Raw genomic sequence first — 23636 nt, forward strand, 5'->3', positions numbered from 1 at the left:
CTCTTTTCATGTTTTGGCTGAAGCCTGAACTCCTCATTAAGAACTGGAGAACTTCTCTTTCTTGAACTAAGCCATGTGTTTGGGCTTTATTAGTTTTGGTTGAAAAATAATGATCTTTTTAAAAAAATTGAGGATGATTTGTACAAGTTTTTCTCGGGTCAAGGAAGATATGGCTTGAGGTCTTTTTTACGAGAGTAGTTTTTTCTCTTTTTTTACAAATCAAACAAAGTAAAAGTAAATGAAAGGTAACAGTAAGAACAATTAGGGTTATAAAAAAACCCCCTACATCTTTACTATGGAATGAAAACTTTTCGTGTCATCATATATCTCGAGAAGGCTACTCAAGTACTACATTGAGTGCTAGTCGTCGTTTTGTTTCCCAAGATGAACTTTCTACCCGTTGAAAGAAGCACATGGACTTAAGGATCCCAACGGTGCTAGGAGGGGCACATAGAGATCTTATGGGAAAGATAAAAAGGTCTCACCTGCTACAGGCAAAGGCTTTTTAAAATCTTCGCGTATAATGCCCAAAGATTTAGGATGCTACTGATGGATCAATATTTATTGCTTTTTGGTTGTTTGTTTGAAACTACTCTCTAAAGAGATAACCATGATAAGGTTAAGACCCATTATTCCTAGGCTTAGCCAAGCACTGAGCCCAGGTGCCTATGGGTCTGACGAGTTGCTAGACCTATCGTTCCTAGACTTAACCAAGCGCTGAATCCACACGTTTGTGGGTGTGGCGAGTTGTCAAACCCATCATTCCTGGGCTCAGCAAGCATTGAGCCTAGATACTTGTGGGTCTGACGAGTTGCCAGACCCATCGTTTTTTGGTGCAACCAAGGTTGAGCCCAAATGCCCCCTGATAGATTAGAGATATTTTATCCTGATGGATTAAAGATTTTTTCTCATGATGAGACCGTAAATCAGAGATATTTTATCCAAATTGGACAGGCTAACCTTTTCCCTACGAGAAAGAGAAGCACCCAAGGGGTTATACATGGAGGAAACAAAGATGATCGCGTCAGGTTCAATTTTTTTTCTCTTTTCTTTAACAATGACAATTTTATCTTAATAGAAAAACCTTTACTCAAAGGGATAATTGATTTTTCCTGAACCGATTCTAATTTAATCATCAAAGATTCCCCAAATAGATGAAAGAGGATCTTCTGCAGGTAACGACGATGATTTACCTGTGTTTTCACCATGAAAGGGCGGGTCAAATTGCCAGAATCAGGTGATTAATGATTTTAACCCAGGCCCAACTTTCAAGCATGCATGACCTCATCAATATAATTTCTAAATTTTAGGATTTTTAGCTCGTGCTTGCGTTATATTAATTACATTTAATTAACTATTAGAAGTCCTTGGACCAATTTTTTGCATGCCACCGAGTTCAGTTTTGATTAAATCTTAAGCAAACCTTACTTTATTTAAGCTTTACTAATCACCACATGAGTCCAACGCCAAAAAAAAAACATAGTATTGTTTTTTTTTTTTGTTGAAAATAAAATAAAATATTGTTGTATTGAATTATAGCACGAAGAAACAAACTTAAATATCCTATCCTTTAAATTGTGTGCCACTACCAATTTTTTAAATGTATTAACGTATTCCATTGATCACTAAAATTGGAATGCATAATTAGAAAGAAATAAAAGAACGAAAAGAACGATAATAGTTGGCAGGAAAGGAAGGAGGAGCTCACAACAATACACAAATGGTCTACAAAAAGATGTACAAATATTAATTAATGGCAGCTAATATCCAGATTGTTACAAATTATATAATTAGAAGTTGGCAGTTTCGTGATAAAATCTTCGTTTTAACATCCGAGAGGCTACTGTTAACAGTAGCACTAGAGGTTCTACAAACTTTATGTAGATGGGTCAAACAATTAGGAAGCCAATAGATGTTAATTAAGCAAGCTCGCTCAAAATTCAATCTAAACCAGCAAACTAATCTGGCAAAAAAGACTGGCAGCAGACTAGCATTAAAGGGGAATTCTAATTCTATATAAGAACTGAGGCACAAGGAGACCACACTTGGGAAATGGGGACACGAGACCTCACAAGAGAGGAAAAAAAAAGCATGGACAAACTATAGAAGATGTGTCCAACAATTAGAGAAGCTCAATTATAAATGCTAAAGCGAGCTTGCTGAAAGTGTAATGTAAAGTCTTCCAATTTTGCATATAAGTGTTAGCTACTTCAAGATTATTCTTGCTGGTAATCTCTTACAATGAGCAAAGAGTTTTAGTCTTTTAGACTAAATAGCTTTAGTTTTTCGCAAGTGATGGAAAAAGGGTTCCGGCAGGTTAATTCCTATCTATCCCCGGCTGAACAATATAGTCAAAGAGAGCAGGTAACTTCACGTCTCCTAATTTGCCTCTCCTTTATAGAAAGCTTATAAGAAATACCAAAGCCAATAGATAAAACTTTGTGTGGGTAGCGTAAATTAATGAACTCCTATAAATGAACAATGTCAACCAATCGTCTCAAAGCTTTTAGGACTAATAGATTCATAGAGTTTTTTTTACAGAAAATCAGGACTAAAGAAACCCACTTGAGTTTTTATAAGATGAGCGGATCTTCCAGCAGTCCACTTCCAAAAATTCTTATATATCAAGTTTGAGCTCCATTAAAAAAAAAAAAGGAACATGTCAGGAGTCCTGTTAATATTCTTCGTACAATGGGGAATATGATTGGGACTATTAAAAGATATTATAACAGCCAGACAAATCAACTGGGGCAAGTTTGCACGAGTTGCGGTGGATATTGACCTTTGATAGACCAATTTTAGAGAGATAAAGATTGGAGATGTTGATCACAAGGTCTCTTACCACAGGTTTGCTATTCTTGTGGTAGGGTCGGTCATGGCAGTATTTTTTGTCCTTTCAAAGATTCTGATAAGTCGGGGATAGTAGAGCTGGTGTTAGCCATGGGAGGATGTTCAGCACTGAACCATGTAACCCTAGAGTTGAAGGAGAGAATAGAGCCCTAGGGCCCTGCCGCCCTGGATTCATGCTCCTGCTAATCGACGCTGCAAATCAAGGAAGAATTCGTTTGATGGAGGTAAATCTTCCAAACAGGTTTCGGAGAATAATCAGGGATCACGCTTTGGTGTGCTCTCATCTGTTGCAGTGGATGATGGCGGATTCATGCGAAGTGCGAAGTCTCCTAATTCTTATTCAAGAAAGGATCCTGTTTACCATGCACGATCTAGTTTTCTGAAGCATTCGGCCCATGCAGCTACTGATAAACGGGGGGAGTCCGTTTCTCTAAATGGGTCAACTTCTAGTGCACATAAGGCTCCATCGGTGCAGGCCCATTCAGGGTACTATATCAAATCAAACCCAAGCAAAACCTCCTCAAGTTGTTTCTCCAGACTAGTGCTATTTCAAAACCACAACAAAACGCAACCAAATCAGTTCATAAAGTAGTGGTTCTTGATGATGACAATAGCCCTTCCCAGGTCCTACGTGATGAGTTCTTGGATACTACGTACTGGTGAACCAGAGGATGGCAATGCTAAGTTCACGACTAGTGGCGGGGAGAATACATATGTTTTAGGTCGCAAAATTCGACTCCCGAAGAGGTTCATGGTTTTGGGTTTTCCAGTGCCTCGTGATATTGCTACTAAATACCGTAAGTCCTCAACTAAAGCCTCTATCCAGTGGGAAAAAAAAAGAAGGTTATTGGGGCGTCAAAGGTCACGTATTTATAAAATCATTTGGTTGTTTCTATGGATAATAGAACTCTCCGGATGATGATGATGTTTATCATGACTCGGTTAGCAGTGATGGGGTCGATGACAGAACACTTTCTTTAGCTTTATCTTTTTATTCCTTTCTTCTTTTCCCATGTTGAGTAATGAATTGGAATTGACAATGTGCAATTCACAAGCTTTTCTTGCCTGCTTGGCGGTTTATGATTGTTTCTTATAAACGGATCGTGCTTTGGTGTTCATGGAACCTCATATGAGTGGTAGACAAGCTTCTCCGGTTATTCGATAGCTGGGTTTTCAGAATTCGAGGCTTCTGTGGGTTTTCTAGTGGTATTTGGTTCCTTGGAAAGGCTGATGTGTTGAATTTTACTGTTCCTGCACGTCACAGCCAGTTTATGCATCTGCGTCTTAATTAACTACAAAAACATTTCTATTTACTGTCGTGTAAGCAAGTCCTATACTGCATGCTCATAAACGTTTAGTTAGGTCGTTTGTCTCTATCCATCTTCTTTTTTTATATAATTAATTTAGATGTTCGACAACTTCTGTATATGTTGACTAATTTTACAGACTTTAAAATTAATAATTATATAAACTTTTAATAATTTTAAAAAAACTTAAATTCATAATCATCATAAAACAAATCAAGACTTCTATTCTTTTTCTATCCTTCTTGTGAGTGAGAAAGTTGGTGGTAGAGGTTTTAATGTTTATAGTGTTGCTGATTTTCAAAATTGTATGGATATTTGTAATATGTTGGATCTTGGATTTCTGGATTCTAAGCTCACCTCGGTTAATGAGCGGCTTGACTGAGTCTTCTGCACCGAGGATTGAAGTATTACCGGTTGCTCAATGTTTTTGAGTTTTTGTTTTTTAAAATATTTTATATTTAAAAATATATTAAAATAATATTTTTTTTATTTTAAAAAATTATTTTAATATCAGTATATTAAAATAATATAAAAATACAAAAAACATTAATTTAAAATAAAAAATTTTAAAAATTTAAATTTGTTTTAAAGAGCTTTTAAAATATAAAAACAAACAAACTCTTAATTCGTGTTTAGCTGCAGGCAAATATTGTTTTTAAAAAATTGAGCATGCAAGTTTTTTTACATAAAAAATATTAAATGTAAATAAAAAAGCTTATGCCCACATTAAAAAGCTTATGCATATAATATAAAGATTGATTATTTTGATGGTCAAAACTAAAATTAATGTTGGTTTTTTTCTTTACCGTCAAAATTCAACGATCTCTCTTTCTCTCTCTTCTCTCAAACCAGAGAGTAAAAAATAAAAAAATAAATTTTTATATCAAAATTGAATTGTAAAAATATTGAGGGGTCTAATAGGTATAATTTATGAATTTTAAGGATTAAATTAAATTTTATGTGTGAACTTTGAAACTATCAGCTATTTGTGATGTTTTTTCTACTTTAATAATCTGTTTTTTAATTTTATGCTTAGTAAATAAATTTGGTTTAATAATTTTTTTTATTTGGCCTGAAAAAAATGCAATCGTGAAAAAAAAAATTGATGATCAAATTAAAAAAAATAAAATTTTAAATAGTGGTGTGTGGAGAGTATTTTGGCCAGAATTTTGTATAATATAATGTTCCGGAATGCTATGTTTAAGCATCTTGTATGTATAAAAGTTTGATCATAGAACTTCACGTCTTCAGTTTATTAATGAAGTGGGTTTGGACTTGAGACTAGATACTCCTAGACAAAAGCCAAGCATATTTAGCTTAGATTTTTTTATATTATTATTTTGAGTTTTTTAATATTCTCTATTTAATTTTTAATTTTTATCTCTTCTTTTTTTTGCATAAATAAAATATGTCATAATTTTCTTTATATATGAAGTCTTCTCTTGTCGTTTTATTTTTATACCATCATATTATTAAATTAATATTAAAAAATCTATTTGATAAAAATAAAGTATAAATTTATTTATTTATTTTTGATAATTCAAATCATTAAGAATATTTTAGAATAAGTAAAGAATATTAATAAAATAAAACAACATATAAAATATGTATAATATAGTGAAAATTAAAAACAATAGTCTCCAAATCTATACTCTAAGCATAGCATATTGCACACAAATGTCTGCCATTTTAACGATAAGATAATTATTGGGAATTATTGTTAACATCTCTCTCTCTCTCTCTCTCTTTTTCTCTCTCTCTCTCTCACACACACACACACACACACACACACAAACAAACTAGTGCTTGCATTAAAGGGCACCACCATTAATACTGCTTGGATCGAGATGCCGAAGCTTGCTCCTGTCCACCAATGTTGCTCCTTCCATTTATGGTATACATATATGATATTATAACCTAGTCGACATATTTAATTATGATCGTGCAAACTAATTTGCAGTCATTGCTTTCATCTCTTATATAGTTTTTATTAGCTTTCTTCCACTCAATCGCTGGTTACTTAATTAATAACAAAGGATATCACGTACATTACAAAACAAATTAATGCCTAAGTGCACTCACTTCCTTTTCATTTGAAGTGACATATATTTACTAAATCAATTCTTTCTTTAATTTGGTGAAATTGTCGACAGCTATACTCCAGTAGAACTGATTATATATATATATATATATATATATATATATATAAGCCTTTTAAAATCACATAATTAGTATTGAAGGTTGAGTGTGTACAAAATTAAGTAGCATTAATTAGGTACGATGCATGCAATTAACTTGATCGAGCACATCATGTATTTGGGGGTTGAAATCACGTTATTTAAAAATTTAATTTTTTTATTTAAAATTAATTTTTTTTAGTGTTTTTAGATCGTTTTGATGTATTAATATCAAAAATAATTTTTTAAAAATAAAAAAATATATTATTTTAATGCATTTCCGAGTAAAATATACTTTTAACCGGAACCGCCACTATACCTTTTTACATCCCATGTATATTAAGCGAATTATAATATTAGAGCCCATAAGATAAAAATAAATGAATGAATACACTGGTAATAAGAGCATCGAACAAAAAACAACAACAAGAAAGCATTTAAACAAGTTATACACAGAAATATATGAAACAATAGTATAAATTAACTACCGAAGAGGCATTGCTTGCTCAATGATATTTATAGATGAAGAGGAAAGAAGTGGGGAAAAACCTAAATTATATATAACCCCTAAATCATTTCTCAATTGAGACTTCAAAGTATCGAGAAGAACAAAATCTGAATTGAGTTTTTCGTCTAAAATACTCTTTTTTTTAATAAAAAAAAAAAACATCAAAATCCCTACAAAATTGACTTCATTTTTTACGCAGATAAATTTTGACTCAATTTATAATTTCTATTTAGTTGGGAGACTTAAATATGTTTGCCCAAAATAGAAACATGTGCAGAGGTGACTCAAATTATTTCACAGGAAGGGCTAAATAGATTTATTTTGAGGTCTCGGACCTCTCGGTCATTTTAAATGCAGGAAAGAGTGAATTAATGGATGCATAAAATCAGAAAAAACTTCTTTTATGTTTTTTTAATTAAAAAATATTTTCAAAAAACTCTACACATTATCGAATACATATAATTCACATTTAATAGATCATCGTCATGGTCATGTAGTCATGCTAGCTATTATTATTAATATGAGATGATAAGTAGATCATGCTTATTGAAATTTATTCCTAATAATCAGATCATAGCTAGTGCTTGAAGATGTCTTAATCAATCTTTTCAGGTCCTTATTGGTGTTGCTCCCTCCACCTTTTATTTGGCATTACTTAAGATGAAAAGCATAAGATGATATTCTAAAAAAAAAAAAGTTAGAAGGAAAACTTATGTGTTGGATAATCAATTAATTTTTTTATTTTAATAATTTAATTTATTTTTTTCTAGATAAGATGGCTAGTAGATAATTCTTGATGCTTGATAAGTCAAGGTAGCTGATAACTAGTATCTGCAAAAAATCTCATTCGATAAATTTGAGGATTTTTTTATACTTAATTAAGTATATTTTTAGAAAGAGATGCTCTGAATATATATATATATATATATATATATATATATATATATATATATATATATATATAAAGAGAGAGAGATGAGGGGTATAAAATGAAGATTTTGAACCTGCCATTTGAAGGATTTGCGGAGTATATATAACTCATGAATCATGTTATTTTAACGAAATGAGAAGCTAAAAAATAATTTCTTTCTAATAGCATTAATTAGTGAATAAATATCTCTTACACATCATTAATATTGATGTAAATGTTGTAGGTTCTTAAAGATTATATATATATATAGACACACACACACACATAAGAGTTGCCTATCCCATCAATGAGAGACTTTTCCCTTCCCCATGAGATTTGTCTACCTTACACAGAACTGTTTAGATTCGTCGTAGCCAGATGACTTGTCTTCATTAAAAAAGGTATCCCTTAGGAAACAAAATGATATTGGTGTGCATTCAATGCAGTAATTGAATAGATTTCTAGAGATAAGATGGCATAAAATGGTCATTCATTCAATGGTAGGAGTGAAAAGTTATTTTTTTTTTATAACCATAGTTATTCTTACTTCCATCTTTTTTTATTTTATATTTTTACTCTCTGTAACTTCTGAAAAACAATTTTGTTGAAGAATCCCTGAGCTAGCTTTTATCGAACATGAGAAGAAAAACATCTTTTTAGGCATTTCTTACCAAAAAGCTTTTTTCTTCCTTTTCTTTTTGAACATCAAAATGGACATAAAAAAATCAGATCTGACCATAGGAATAAGAATATCGTTGCCTCTGGTGAGGAGTCTAGGTTCCAACCTGAAACTGAAGAAAGTAGTAGGGGACATGGGTCCATCAAATTAGGCTCGAAAACTAGGGAGTGAAACTCCAACATCCACCTCTAATAAGAGAAAAGTAGTTCTACTTGTCGAAAAAGTTCTTCTCTTGTTATTTCTTGGGAGCCTTAAGAGAGAGAAAGGCTATGTTAGGTCTCTTAGGATGATTCTCCTGATACCTTAGGTATAAAGGATGTGGCGTTTGCTAATGATTGGAAGCCAAGAGAGTACATAACTCAAATGTCTATTACAACATATTATATCAGCCAACTGATATTGGGCTTTGCCTAGGGTCAATTTAAAATTACAATCCTTTTTGCATGTATGTGTTATTGTATTCCTTCCATCTCGAAGGATTTGTGATGGAGATTTTTAAATATTACAAGTTGGATCTAGGTCAGTTGCACCTTAATGGGTCGATAATTTTTTTCGTCTTTGACAAGTTTTTTAGGCTCATTAAAATCGAGCTTACAATTAATGTTTTTAGTTACTGTTACCATCAAGGTTGTTAAAATCTCGTTTTTAACTCGTAAAATCGTACGATTTTACGAGTTAGTGTATGTTATCGTGTTAAATCGGTTTATAAACTCGAAAAATTGTAAAATCGTATCAAAATCGTATAAAAACATTAAAATCAGCTGAAAACGTTTAAAATCGCATTTTTGAACCCTATTTTACGTGTTTAAAAGGATTATATATATATATATATATATATATATATACACACACACACTGTAGTTTGCACTACAGTAAACCAATAATAACACCAAAAACAAAAAGTAAAAAACCTAGCGTCTCCCAGCGCCTCCCTTTCTCAATGTCCTTCTAGTTCCAATTTTCCAATCCAAACTTCCAATTTTCAAATTCAAAACAAATTATCTCTGCAACATTTAAGTTACCATCCAGTTCCATCTCTTCAATTTCCATCTCTCTGTAACTTACCAATTTCCAAATTCCACTTTTATACAATCCACCTCTCTTTCCATCTCTTGAATTTCCATCTGGGTATGTCTCTAGAATATATGCATCTGTTGGTAGATGGGCTGATGTCTCTAGAATGAGAGTGAAGATGAAACAAGGACTTGCGAAACAACCAGGATCTAGTTGGGTAGTTTTGAGGGGAAAGAAACATGAGTTTCTTTCTGCAGACAGATCACATCCTCTAAGTGAGAGAATATATGAAAAGCTGGACTGGTTGAGAAAAAAGTTGAAGGAATTTGGTTATGTTCCTGATCAAAAATTTGCTCTACATGATGTCGAGGATGAGCAGAAGGAAGTGATGTTGTCTTTTCACAGTGAGAGGCTTGCTATTGCGTTTGGGCTAGTTAGCACCGTGCACAATAACAGTCATGAAGAATCTTCGTGTATCTGAGGATTGTCACTCTGTTATTAAGCTTATGTCAAAGATTGTAGGACGTAAGATTGTTGTCAGAGATTCTGGCTGCTTTCACCACTTCAAGAATGACATTTGTTCTTGCAGTGATTATTGGTAGCACTATTAGGATTTTTTTTCCTTGTTAAATCTGCTGGATCAATGTGCTGATTTGGGATGCCTATAGGCACATTAAAGCATCTTCATGATGACCAAAACAAACATTTTGAAGAGGAAAAGAATCGAATTACGCAGATAAATTTTAAGATTATATATGGATTTTATATGAATTTTTATTTGAATTATGAATTTTAAAATGCTTGAACTATGTATAAATTTTTATTTGAAATATGTATTTTAAGGTGCTTGAAGCCTTGAATTATATATATATAAAATTCCTTATGATTTTATGATTTTACGATCCGATTTTATTTTACATCTTCCGTGCCGTGTCAAAAATACGTTTTTAACAACCTTGGTTACCATCTAGTCGCTAGCACCAATAATGGCAATAATACATGTTGATTCTTTACCTTTACCAATAGACCCACAAAAGTCATAAAATGAGCTTTATAGGACAAGCTTGCATATGTTAAAAAATGAAGGGGGAGGTGGCTGGCAATTAGATATACTGGGTTAGTCAGCCTTAGAGATTGAATTATTATTTTTTTAACTAAGATATCGTTTTTTTAAATCATCCAGAAACTAAGTTGTTTTTTTTTTCTAATAAAAAATAAAAATTAATTTAGATCAACTAACTTGTTGAATCTATAATCCAAGCCTTTAACCGAGTTGAGTTCTATAAGTTATGTCAAGGATAACTTGGATCTGAGAAATAAACTTTAGTATTTGTATTTTACATTAAGTAAAAGAAAATAAACACCAGCTAATCTTTAAGTGCGATCTTACCTGAATTGTACACTGATTTTGTTAGCATGGCATTTAGATTTTAGTGCTCAAGGAGAAGTTTTGTTCAACAAAATATCCATGATTTAACTCAGGCATATGCTTATGTTTGGTGCATATACTCAGTCTTAATGCTTTCTGGCCTCAATCATTGATGCAGGCTGCTAAGTTTGTTGTATAATAAAATTGATTCTCTGTGTGTTTGTATGATATTATTTCAGGTGGTGGTGTGGTGCCCTCCCAACTTACTGTCTTGCAACTGGACTCAGAAAGGAATATCTTGTATACAATTGGGCATTTTATAAGGAAAAAATGATTACTTTTTAATTTATCTTGGATTAACTCTATCTAGGAGTAAATTGTGATGGATTTGTAACCTAGTTTAGTCATGATGAATTAAGTCAGGTTTAGTTCTAGTACACATATCATCTTTCTGATTGTTCACGCACTGACACAAGTGTATAATTGAGAATCTCCCACTAATTCTTTGCATGACTCTCGATCTTTCATTAATTGCAGTTATATCTACATATGAAACATCTCGGTAGATCTTGCGTTATGCTTACGAACACGTTTCTTACCATTTATATTTCTCTGATCTTTAATTCTCGCATTTTCCAGCACATGAAGAATTTTGAACACTGCAACAGCAAACAGGATCATCAAGACATAGTGCAGGTGCTATTATATACTTGGGTACGGTGCTTCTTGTCATATGCACCATCAAGGACTAATAGACACACAGCCCGGTGGTGGAATGCAGGCTTGATAAGATTCCAAACTACTCGAAAATTTGATCTCAAGCTTACTCGAATCACTATCGGCAATCCATTTTCTGATTCTAGCATGTCCTGCATATTTGTTCCAGCACCATACATCGGTTTGTTCCTGGTTCCCACAAACAATTGGAACAACGTTGAACTATGGCTCTGAGCATATAGTTTTGAGCCCTGCCAAGTTACAAGAGCCACAACAAACATTGCATTATAACCCATTGCATTATAAACGCAGAAATTGAATTTCGAAAAAATGGTTCATAGGATTGTATTGAGTCACATATCATACACGGGACGTTGCGAAAGTGAGGTGACCGAATGACATTTCCAAAACTGGAGGTTGAATATGAAGGCCAAAGAGCTTAGACTTGTTTTCTATCAATAGATCAATGGAACAATTGCAGTTCAGGATCTTAGTCGTAACACCAGAGCCGTCTACTCCTTCCGCTAGTCCAAATAGCCGAATTCCCGCTATCTGCATCAAAATTTTCTTGACTTTTGATCCAGAGTGAATTTAAGAATCTGATACAGGTTTATCTAATTCTCTAATAACCAGTCCCATCTTTCAAGCTACATGTAATTTGTCTTATAAAAATAGTTGGCAAGTGCCTGTTAAAAAAAGCGTAAACTTACGAATAGCTTTATTCTTGCATTAAGAATTACTGATAGCCTTATCATTATTTTTACTTTTTGCTCAGTGTCGAAAAATTCCTTTTGCCAAGGCAAGGAAATTGGTGTTTAATTATTGATATTGCGTGTAACAGAAAGGAGATCTGAAAATGTTTTTAGTCTCAGGTATAGATAGCATGGGCCCTTTTTGGTAGCAGGCTGCTCGTTTGATCCAAAACCACAGTGATGCCTTGATCATGAAACTCATTTCGCTATGTGATAGGTTATACCTAGGCCCAAAGGGAAGATATGATTCAGGCTGAGGCCTAATGGCTATAAGTAAACCTTTGGTAGATTTTTTAGCTATCTAATAATCACCTCAGCCTCAGGATTAATTGTTTAGCAAACTCCAACCTTAGGGTGTTATTATGGAATTTTACTAAACTTCTTTGAGAAAAGAGCACCAAAAACTCAAAAAGACAAGACAAAAAGGAGCCTCTAGCTAGAATTGGGTCATAAATTTAACTTTCTGTATTGTGGAAGCTGTTCGAGGAAAGTACGGGCTAGTTAGTGGCTATAGGGCTTCTAATTTTAGCAAAGCTTTAAAGCGAGGCATTCATGGACCTATAGATATTTTAGGGACTGCTACAAATATCATTTTGCAGTGATAACATGACGGACTATTTGTCTTGAAACTGATGGAATCTCAGGTTAGTGCCTTTTCTATGCAAAAACTTACGCTAGATTAAGAACTGGGAAGTGTGTGTCATAGGTTATTTGGAATTACATGTTTTACAAGATCATCTAAATTCCCATGATGTGATCAATCAAAAATAGAAAAATGATAAATTAAATTCTCTTCTCTGTTAGATGGTAAAGTATGTACATTTACGTTAAAGAAGAGGAGAGAAAAGATCATGTACGTACCTTGATTGACGTCTTAGGTGGTGGAGGTTTTGTAGCAGCATAAAAAACAAGCAAAGCAACACACAAACTCAACACAAGTCTCCAAAATATTTGCAAAGAAACCCATGCACATGAAGAACTCCTCCTAAAAGAACAGTATCTCCACCACCATCCACCTCTCTTCTCATAATAAAAATCCTCGTCTTCCTCCATCCCTTCCTCTTCATAACCACCATCACCATTAAATCCATGACCATCAACAATGATCAAACGATTTACCTCATTGTTCTCGGGCTCACTAACCTTCTTCTCAATGAGGAAAGAGTTGTTTGATCCACGAGAGGACGAGTAACGAGAGAGAGTGAACCTTGAGACCTCAGGGTTCTTGTTGATGAGTATAGTATCGGATCTTGTTGGTGAATGGAATGTGGATTCGATAATATTATTATTGGTCTTGATATCTGCACTGTTTGCGTGGGAGATGGTAGATGGACTTTGAACATAGTATGCACATGGGTAGGATTGAAACAAGGTTTCTTGGTCTCCACTGTCCATTCTATGAACGTGTGCTGGCATCGAGAGTGAGTGGTGTGTGTGTGTGTAAGAAAGTGGAGGAGATAGAGGTGGGTGTTTCTGACAAGAGATGGAGGTTTTAAGCTTGACAGACAAAATTAAAGGATGCTCCCTTGCTTTTGCTTTTGCTTTGGCTAGTTTGTGAGTATACCCTAAGCTTAATAATCACTTCCTCTTTGGTGGATTGTGCCATGGATGATTACAGAAATTTCTTTGGGCTTGTGAAAGTAATATAAATTTCCAATTAAAGATGTGAAGAATGATGATAAATTGGATAATTCATCGCTCAAAAGAAAAGTGTCATTTGACTATCATCTTCTTAATTTAAAATAAGTTTGGCGATTTTCCAAGTCCACGATTACCTTCCAATGAGGGACACACAGAGATTTATGAAAAAAAAAAGGTTAAAATAAGGGTTTAAGACTGTAAACAAACAATTAATTAATTAAGCCAGGTATAAACACAAAGATTAATCATCAAATTAATACAAAGAATGACGACTCACATACTATAAGAAGCAACACGACTTGTACAAGTTAAATCATGAATCTCTATTGAAAATATAAATGCTAGCTAGCTAGGTTACTAACCAAATCAATTTCATGTAATTCTTTTTCGTTTTAAGCACACAATATTATAATTCCTGGCTCCACGATCATCATTCCTGCCGAAAGATTACAGTAGGGAAAAAAAAATTAACCGTTAATTGCGGGGGCCTCTTCTCCCTAGAGTGCTTATTTGCTTTACACCGAATCGTCTCTCTTTTACCATGACATCCTAGGAACGATGGCAAAGCAAGCACGCTTGAGCATTTCCTTCCTCTCTTTTTAAGTTTTAATTGTGTTCTTTTTTTCTTTTTTCTTTTTTTTCATGTGCAAAAGCTCCTATCTTAGCCAAAAAGCGGATCCAAAAGGCATTTTTCAGTAAGGAAAAGAGACTATAAATTTCTTACCCCACATACATACTGTGCAAATTTTGATGGAATATCCCTTGCTTTTGAAGAGATGATGGATTGAAATACAAGAGTTCCCATATATCGTGATGATTGAAGGTTATAGTGTGAAAGTTGATAGATAATATATTTGAGTAGCTGTTGCTTTTTTAGCACGACGTTCTGGATTGCTGTTGCTTCTGTCATCATCATCGTCACATCCAAAAATATGTATAGATCTTGTTCAAAACTAAATCAATTGTGGACCTCCTGTAGTTTATTTTCGTTTTTCTTGATGATAGTATTAGTTTCTCATCTAGATTTATATTAGCTTGATTAAATTACCTATTAATAATATCACTCTCTACTAAGAATAACAATGGTACTCGCGAGCCGAAATTTTTTAATATTTATATTCTACTCATTATCTATTATATAAAAAATTTAAATATTTATAAATTATTTATTGGGTTTTGAATATCCAATGAATATCAATTATCTACTATTAATTTAGATATTCATAGATATGTTTCTGGTTATATTCGAGTGGATTTCAAGTTAAATTTAATAATATTTATACTTTATTTATTATTCATCAAGTTTAAAAAATATTTATTTATTCAGGTCTATTATCTATTGAATTTGGATTAAATTATTATCTCTGCCCTCCACCACCCAGGCCTACTCCTTTAAAAAATAATGAAATATAAAGCACAAAGATTAATCATCAAATACAAAGAATTATGACGACTCACATACTATAAGAAGCAACAAGACCATGATCTATAATCCGGAGGGAAATGTGTTTCTTTTAGTCAATTTTTTTTTACTCATGTAATTTTTTTATGTTTTGACAAAACATGTCATTTTTATTTGTGACATAATTTATTGAATAAAAACTAAAGATAATTACATAAGCATTCATAAGAATTTGAATTAGAAAATAATTCATAAGAAAATAATTTTTACACACTCGTATGAAAAATATAAGAATAATAAATTTGAAAAAAAAACATATACAAATATAAAATTAAAATTTATTAAAATAAATATTTTATTTTTATTGAATATTAATGAACAAAATTTTTAAAACTCTCGCATATTAAGTTAATGTATAATTATTCATAAAGTAAATTTTAATCTTAACATAAAACTATCCTAAATGGAATTATTTAATATCATTTTAATAATTTTATGATAATTTTATTCTAAAATCATAAAAAAAATTAAGGGTTATTTTTAAAAATTATACTTGTGCTCGACTTTATAAGAATGAGTCCCTCAACCAAACCCAAAAGAAAAGGCATAAGTGCACATAGTCCTGGAAGGTTAGGCTTATACACTAGATTTGTATTTGTTGGGTGAACAATGTGTCATTTATTTTTTTTAAAATTAAAAAATTTGATAAACGAGGCATCTTTCAATAGTTTATGTTCCAACCATATCTTATGGTTAGAAAGTTGGGGATTGTGTTTTAGGATTTTAGAAACTCAAATTTCAACTTTTTTTTTATCTAAAATACCCCAAAATAATCTAAAAACTTTTATAAAGCCATTTGCAATCTAAAAACATTTTTTAATGAGTTTAAAATAGTAAATAAAACCAAATTAAAACAAAATTCACAAGTCATGATCTATTTTCCTCATATATTTGAAAACAAAAATCATAAAATAAACTTATTAATATCAAGTTTGGTTTTTTATAATTTGAATGTGGTCTACCACATAATTTCTTTTTCCTTGTTGTTTTTTTGATAATCTTTTTTCTGTCTTAACATTCAGAAACATAAACATACAAAATTAAAATTTAGGATCGAATTATAAAAACCTTAAAAGAACATGGATCAAATATATAAAAAATCAAAGTTTTTCATGCCTTTTAACAATGTAATTGAAAATGACTACTTTTCTCAATATTAATTCAAGTTCTTGTTATTTTAATTTTTTTTAAGAATAACCTTAAATTTAATTTTATAAAATCAATCTTTAATTCAATATTAGAATATTCTATAACATATTAGATATACGAGAGCATGCAAATTGAAATAGACACCAACATTAAAAAGCTATGCTAACATAACTTCTAAATTTCTAATGATAAAATTGAAATGAAATTACATTTAATGATCAAAGTGCAAAAAAAATTCATGAATAAAGAAGAAAAAAAAGGTTCCCTTTTAATTTTATTTAAATAACTTAAAATTTAATTTCACAAAATCAATTTTGAAATGCTTCAAAACATCGTTTCGAACTCAATATCAAATATGTTTTTTTAAAAAAACGACGAATTACATACGAGAAAAGACATCCACAATTTGCATCCGCCACTTGATAATCTGTTTGCCAATTCAAAAGTATCATATAATTGATTGATGATGAATCTTATTGAAAATAACATATAATTGATTGATGATGAATCTGCTGTGATAAATTATGTTTTTAAATGATTTTTTACAGTATTTTTTTATTTAAAAATATATTAAAATATATTTTTTTAAAATATAATTTTGAAAACCTTATAAATACGGTTAGAAACTCATTAAAAAATGACGAAGTGCAGACGAGAAAAGACATCTACAATTTGCATCCATGCCACATGATAATCTGTTTGCTAATTTAATTAAAATAAGAAAAAGAAAAAAGCAATTAAGGACCTCCCAACTCAAAAATCGATGAACAACGAGCAACTTGAAAACCTTCCTAACAAGAAAATCCTGAGAGACAGAGCGCTAGTAATACACCCCAAGTCAAAGAAAGAAGAATATTAGGAACAGACAAATTTGAAAACCTAAAATAAAGAGATGAAGCACTGCTGGGTGAGCTCTGATCAGTACGTTGATGGATCAGGACTCACATCTGAAGTTGCTGAACAACCAAGATATCAATCTTTTGTCCTGCTTGACGGTGACCAGGCCGGTAACCAGATATGAAGTAAAAGTGGCCGTGATTTTCAAATGTGACTCTATCGGAGCCGCTGGTGTAACCGTGTAAGTAGCTATTAGGGAAGTAGCATTGCATGACTAGCTTCCATCTTGATGCATAATGGACATATTTAGGATCTAGACCATGTTCTTGTGACCTCCAGGGAAGATCTGGAATGCAAAATCGAGCTTACTAATTTTTTTTCTCTCCCTGAATGAAATTGTTTAGACAGAGAGATGAATGCTATCTCTATTCTTTTAGTAGCATTGCGGTAACATGAAGTATTGTGATTTGCTAATCTGCCCTAATCAAATTCAGCAACAAAATGCTTGTCTTGACAATGGATACGCCAAATACTGGAAAATTCATGAAGGGGATAACAAGATGACTAGAAACAAAAGTAATTACAAAATGAAAAATAAGAAGCAGCACATCAGTATTTTTTAAAAAATTTATATTTATATTTTTTTTGTTTTAAATTAATATTTTTTTTTGATATTTTTAGCTCATTTTAATGTTCAAATCAAAAATTATTTTTAAAAAATCAAAAAAATATTATTTTAATATATTTTTAAATAAATAATATTTTAAATAAATAATATTACAGCAATATGAAACACCTCGAGCTCATGATCGTGAGCAGGTCGTAACACCTAACGGGCCTGCTAGGCTAGCAACTTTTCGGCTTCCATTACTTTCTTCGGGATAGGCCTTGTAAGATAGCCATGGCCTTGTAGTACAGTTATTACAATAAATATAATCAGCCTACCCGGCATTTCATTTAGCGACGCTTTGGCCGAGTGGTTAAGGCGTGTGCCTGCTAAGTACATGGGGTTTCCCCGCGAGAGTTCGAATCTCTCAGGCGTCGCAACTATTTTATACGTTTTTAAAAAAAAAAAAAAAACAGAGAGAGAGAACTGGAGGTTGATTTTCACTCCAGTTAATGATATGATGAGATGGATTAGGTGAACTTATTTCGTCAAACCCTACGGATCCTTAGCCTCATTATATAGCTAAACTAAAAAATTTGACTTACTCCCCTTGGGATCAAATGAGTCCGAGAAACATATCTTCACAGTTTATTTAATTTCTCTAATTAATCAATGAAAGTTCATATTCACAATTTGACACATTAAACAAAATCGCAATATAAGTTTTCTCTTTTCTTTGTGTTTTTGGAACTTAAGCAAGGTTTTTTTTTTTTTTTTTTTTCAATACACAAAAACAAGCAACGGTGTATATAAAAGCTTTTAGTTTTTTTAATTTTAATTAACTGCATGCCTATTGGCTCGTACTCGATGAGCTTGTAGCTAAGTGACTCCCGGCCCCCCCTCAGTGTCTACCGTTCTTTCTAGCAATATTTAGCTTTTACTAGATATTTAGACCCGCAATTTCTATTTCTATTTTCAATAAAAATATATATATACAATTTTTTTGACATGTTTTTATTTATAGTAAAAGATGAAATTCTAAATGAAAATTAAAAAGTTTTTCCATAATCTAAATGAATAATTTTGTTAATATATTTCAAAAATAATTGAAAAAGAATTACTACAAATTAATGTCACTGTTATTGTTAACTTATCGATGGAATTACATATGATATTATATCGGTGATATGGTATATTTATTGATTGATATATCAACGGACAAATAAAAACACCCATAATGATATTATATACGGTTTTTCTGTCGATGATATGTTGAATTTATCGATAAAGATACTAAGAGAATGAAACAAGTAATATTTTTTTCATGCTTTGTTTGTCAATAAGTCCATCGGTATATTTATTACTGACAGACTCACCGGTATACCATAAATTATCGACAAGAGTTTTTTCAAAGGACTATTTTTGTCTATAAACCCGTCAATAATATTGTAAGAAATAAAGATTCAAGAACTCTGATGAACACTGAATTGTATCGCCTTCTTTGAAGAAACAATTGTCTGGTTTTATATAGCCTTTACAATGCTGCAGGGTGGCTAATAATTGCTGCACCGTGATTCAAGGAATCAGTTTGCTAACTAACAGTTAAGCATTAACAAACTTACCTGACTTAACTAACTGCCAGCTGGATACCAACTAATTAACAGCTTTAACAAATTTATTTAACAGTAATACTAATAGTTATTTAATACTTCTCAACATTCTCTCCTTTAAACTAATTTCTGTGTAACAATTAGTTTACTCCAGGCATCACGCAGACTCCCAATTGTTCTCGAAGGTTTTCAAATATCTGCAGCTTAACTGGTTTTGTCAGCAGGTCAGCCACTTGATCTTGTGAGCCACAGTGCACAAGTTCAATGACTCTGTCTCGAGTTAAATCACGTAAGAAATGGAATCTCACATCAATGTGTTTGCTGCGTCCATGCATAATATGATTTCTTGAGAGCTTGATGGTTGAACTGTTATCACACATTAAGATGGTGCATCCTTCTTGTTTATGATCTAACTTCTCCAGAATCCTTCTCATCCATACTGCTTGGCAAGCACAGGCTGCTGCTGCCACAAATTATGCTTCAGTTGTTGACAGGGTGACTATAGGCTGCTTCTTTGATGACCATGAAACTACTCCTCCACTCAGCATGAAGACATAACCGGATGTACTCTTTTTGTCTACAATGTCTCCTGCATAGTCACTATCAGTATATGCAATCAGCTGTTTGTTCTCATTCTTCTTGTAGAATATTCCATAATTGATAGTGCCCTTCAAGTATCTTAATATTCTTTTAGCAGCCTGTAGATGCATTTCTGTTGGACTGGCCATAAACTTGCTAATAAAGCTCACCTCGAACATGATATATGGCCTTGAAACAGTGATATACATAAGACTTCCTACTATTTATTTATAGTAAGTCTCATCGATTTTGTTTCCTTCTCCAATTTTATCAGCCTTGAAGCCAGGGACCATAGGATTCATTACTGCGTTACTCTCTTCCATTCCAAACCATTTCAGAACCTCTAGTGTATATTTTCGTTGACAGATATAAATTTCATTGGTCTGTTGTAGCACTTCTATGCCTAAGAAGAACCTCATCCTTCCTAGATCAATCATGTCAAATACCCTCATCATTGATTGCTTGAATTCCAGCATCATTTTCTCATCATTTCCAATGAAGATCAAATCATCTACATAAACACTCACAATTAGAATTTTGCCTCCACTGGTTTGTTTAACAAACAAGGTTTGTTCACTAATGCACTTCTGAAATCCTTCATGGGTGAAGTAAGCTTCATTGCGACTGAACCAGCTCGAGGGGTTTATTTTAGTCCATACAAAGCTTTGTGTAATTTGTAGACCTTGTGCTCATTTCCTTTCTACTCATAGCCTTTTGGTTGTTCTACAAACAAATCCTCACTTAATTCCCCATGCAAAAAAGCCAACTTAACATCTAGTTGATAGATGAGCCAACTTCTTTGAACAGCTAGAGCAAAGATCATTCGAACAATTTCTATTCTTGCCACATGAGCAAATACCTTTGTGTAATCCACACCATGTTGTTGAGCATAACCCTTTGCAACCAACCGGGCTTTGAGCTTATCCACTTTACCAGAGTCATTTAGCTTGGTCTTGTATATCCATTTCACCCCAATCTTCTTAGTTTCAGCTGGTAATTCATTTAAACTCCATGTATCATTTCTCTGAATTGATTCTATTTCAGCATTCATGGCTTCCCTCCACTTGTAACTTTTCACTGCCTCTTCATAGCTCAAGGGGTCATCAGAAGTTACAATTGCCATATTTAGTTTAGTTTCTTCTTCTGACAATCCTTCACCAAAGACGTAGTCTCTCATCCAACTAGGAGTAATTGTCTCCCTCCTTATATGCAGATTGACATCTTCTTCATGTATTGTGTTGGCAGGGGCATTACTGGATTCTTCAATGCCATCCCAATTTGACTCTACACCTAAGTCTGCAATATTATGCCCATTTGTCTCTACATCTCCACTACTATTTGCTTCTTCTTCATTAGTTTCACCTTCTTCTTCCCATTCTAAATTCATTTGTAACTGCTCTTTGTAACTGATATCTCAGTCCTGGTGTTTCTCTTCTTCAAAGATTATGTCCCTACTAGTTACAATTTTCTTTGTTGCAGAGTCATACAATCTGTAACCCTTTGATTCTTCGCTCACTCTCAACAGTACACAGCACATACTCTTGTTTTCCAGTTTGGTTCGTCCTGCATCTGGTATATGCACATGAGCTACATATCCAAACACTCTAAAGTGTTCAACTGAGGGCTTCACGCTAGTCCACACTTCTTCTGGAGTCATGTCTTTTACAGTATTAGTAGGGCATCTATTCAAGACATATATGGTCCAGTTTACTACCTCAGGCCAGAAGGTTTTGGGAATCTTCTTTTCTGAAAGCATGGATCTTACCAAGTTCATCACTGTCATATTCTTCCTCTCAGCCACTCCATTCTGCTGAGGGGTGTAGGTTGTAGTCAGCTGTCTTTTGATGCCATTCTGCTTATAGAACTCATTGAATTCCAGCGAGTTAAATTCACCACCTCTATCTGTTCTTATACATTTAATGAATTGTCCAGTTTCTTTTTCAATAAGATTCTTAAAATACTGGAAATTCTGGAGAGCTTCTGATTTTTCTGCTAGAAAATAAACTCAGACCTTCCTGTTATAGTCATCAATGAGGCATAAGAAATACCTTTTCTTGTTGTTTGAGATTGGTGTAATTAGACCATATATGTCTGCATAAATGAGTTGTAACCTTTGTGATGCACGTCATTGACTCTTTTTTAGAAAGGATTCTCTGTATTGCTTGCCAATAATACAAGCAGTGCATTCTGTAGTTGATGTAGGGAGCTATGGCAGTCCTCGAACCATCTTCTTGTATTGCAAGGTTCTTAGTCCTTTGTGGCTGAGATAGTCATATCTGCAATGCCATAAATGTGACAGATCTTGTGCATGTGTATGAAAACAAAAGGCATCTTTGACTTGAGCCTTTGCTATTAATACGAACATTTTGTTGATTGTCATCCTGGTTTAAATGATTAGGCCTCTCACTAGATGATAAATTTTGCATGTTCCTGATTTGATAAGGATTGCCAAACCCTTTTCTTGTAGCTGGCCTATGCTTAGGAGGTTATTCTTTAGTTCAGGTACATAGAATACATCAGTAACCATGTGCTGCATTCCATCCAAAAACAGCTTGACTTTTCCAATAACTGTCATTCGTGCATTATTCCCAAACTTTACTAGTTGTTTAAATTCTTCATTCAACTTACAGAACATAGCTTTGTCTCCACACATATGATTTGAACAACCAGAGTCCAAAAACCATGCATCCTCTCGATTGTTATCATACAATTCCACTTGAGACATCAATAGTATTTCTTCTTCATTGTTCAGTTCTGCATAATTTGCCTCCTTATTCACTATGGGACATTAATATTGAAAATGACCAAGTTTGTGACATTTATAACACTCCACAGTGGTTTTGTTAAAGGTATATCGTCCTCTTCCTCTTCCTCCTCCTTTAGGAGCTCGTCTGCCTTGACCTCTGCTATAGAACCTATCTTCAGATGTCACCTTCAAGGCTTGTTCTTCCATGCTGTGTTTCTGAAATTTTTGTTCATATATAATCAATGAGCTTTGTAACTCATCAATTGAGAGAACATCAATGTCCTTAGATTCTTCAATTGAACAGACTATGTAATTGAATCTATCAGTCAAGGATCGAAGAATCTTCTCTACAATAGTTACATCTTGTATTTGCTCCCCATAGATTCTCATTTTGTTGGCTATAGTCATAACCTTTGCAAAATAATCAATGATATTCTCACCTGTTTTCATCTCCAGTGTTTCAAACTCCGTCCTTAGTTTTTGAAGGATTGAACGCTTCACTCTTGTGTTTCCTTCATATTTCCTCTTCATTGAGTCCCAGATTTGTTTAGAGGTGCTCTTCTCCAGAATAGTTTCCAGAATGGTTTTGTCAATGGCCTGAAATAGATAGTTCTTCACTTTCAGATCCTTGAGTTTTAACTCCTCTAATTTCTTTCGTTGTGCTTTAGTCACAACTGCTCCTTCCTCTGGCTCTGTGTAGCCTGTTTCAACCAAGATCCAAA

At 33.0% G+C, this 23636-nt stretch overlaps 1 protein-coding gene, 1 non-coding gene and 1 pseudogene across 4 annotated transcripts; 2 read left to right on the forward strand and 1 right to left on the reverse strand.

Moving 5' to 3' along the window:
- The first annotated feature begins 9306 nt into the window (after window positions 1-9306).
- Window positions 9307-10203, forward strand: LOC18095108 (pentatricopeptide repeat-containing protein At5g46460, mitochondrial-like; annotated as a pseudogene).
- A 1091-nt stretch (window positions 10204-11294) lies between these two features.
- LOC7480084 (uncharacterized) lies at window positions 11295-14083 on the reverse strand. 3 transcript variants are annotated; one of them, XM_024609249.2, is made up of 4 exons: window positions 13145-14072; window positions 11898-12083; window positions 11642-11782; window positions 11295-11473 (listed from the first exon to the last, which is right to left on the reverse strand). In XM_024609249.2, the coding sequence occupies exons 1-4, from the start codon at window positions 13697-13699 to the stop codon at window positions 11417-11419; spliced, it is 939 nt and encodes a 312-aa protein (XP_024465017.1). In that variant the 5' UTR covers window positions 13700-14072; the 3' UTR covers window positions 11295-11416. The 3 variants fall into 3 exon arrangements, with proteins under 3 accessions (XP_024465017.1, XP_006369631.1, XP_024465023.1); XM_006369569.3 differs by having other exon boundaries at window positions 11295-11782; window positions 13145-14068; XM_024609255.2 differs by lacking the exon at window positions 11898-12083 and having other exon boundaries at window positions 11295-11782; window positions 13145-14083.
- A 4251-nt stretch (window positions 14084-18334) lies between these two features.
- On the forward strand, window positions 18335-18416 carry TRNAS-GCU (transfer RNA serine (anticodon GCU)). Its single transcript has one exon. It is a non-coding gene; the product is annotated as a tRNA-Ser (tRNA).
- The last annotated feature ends 5220 nt before the right edge of the window (window positions 18417-23636 follow it).

This window comes from Populus trichocarpa, chromosome 1 (assembly GCF_000002775.5).
Source record: "Populus trichocarpa isolate Nisqually-1 chromosome 1, P.trichocarpa_v4.1, whole genome shotgun sequence".
NCBI lineage: Eukaryota > Viridiplantae > Streptophyta > Magnoliopsida > Malpighiales > Salicaceae > Populus > Populus trichocarpa.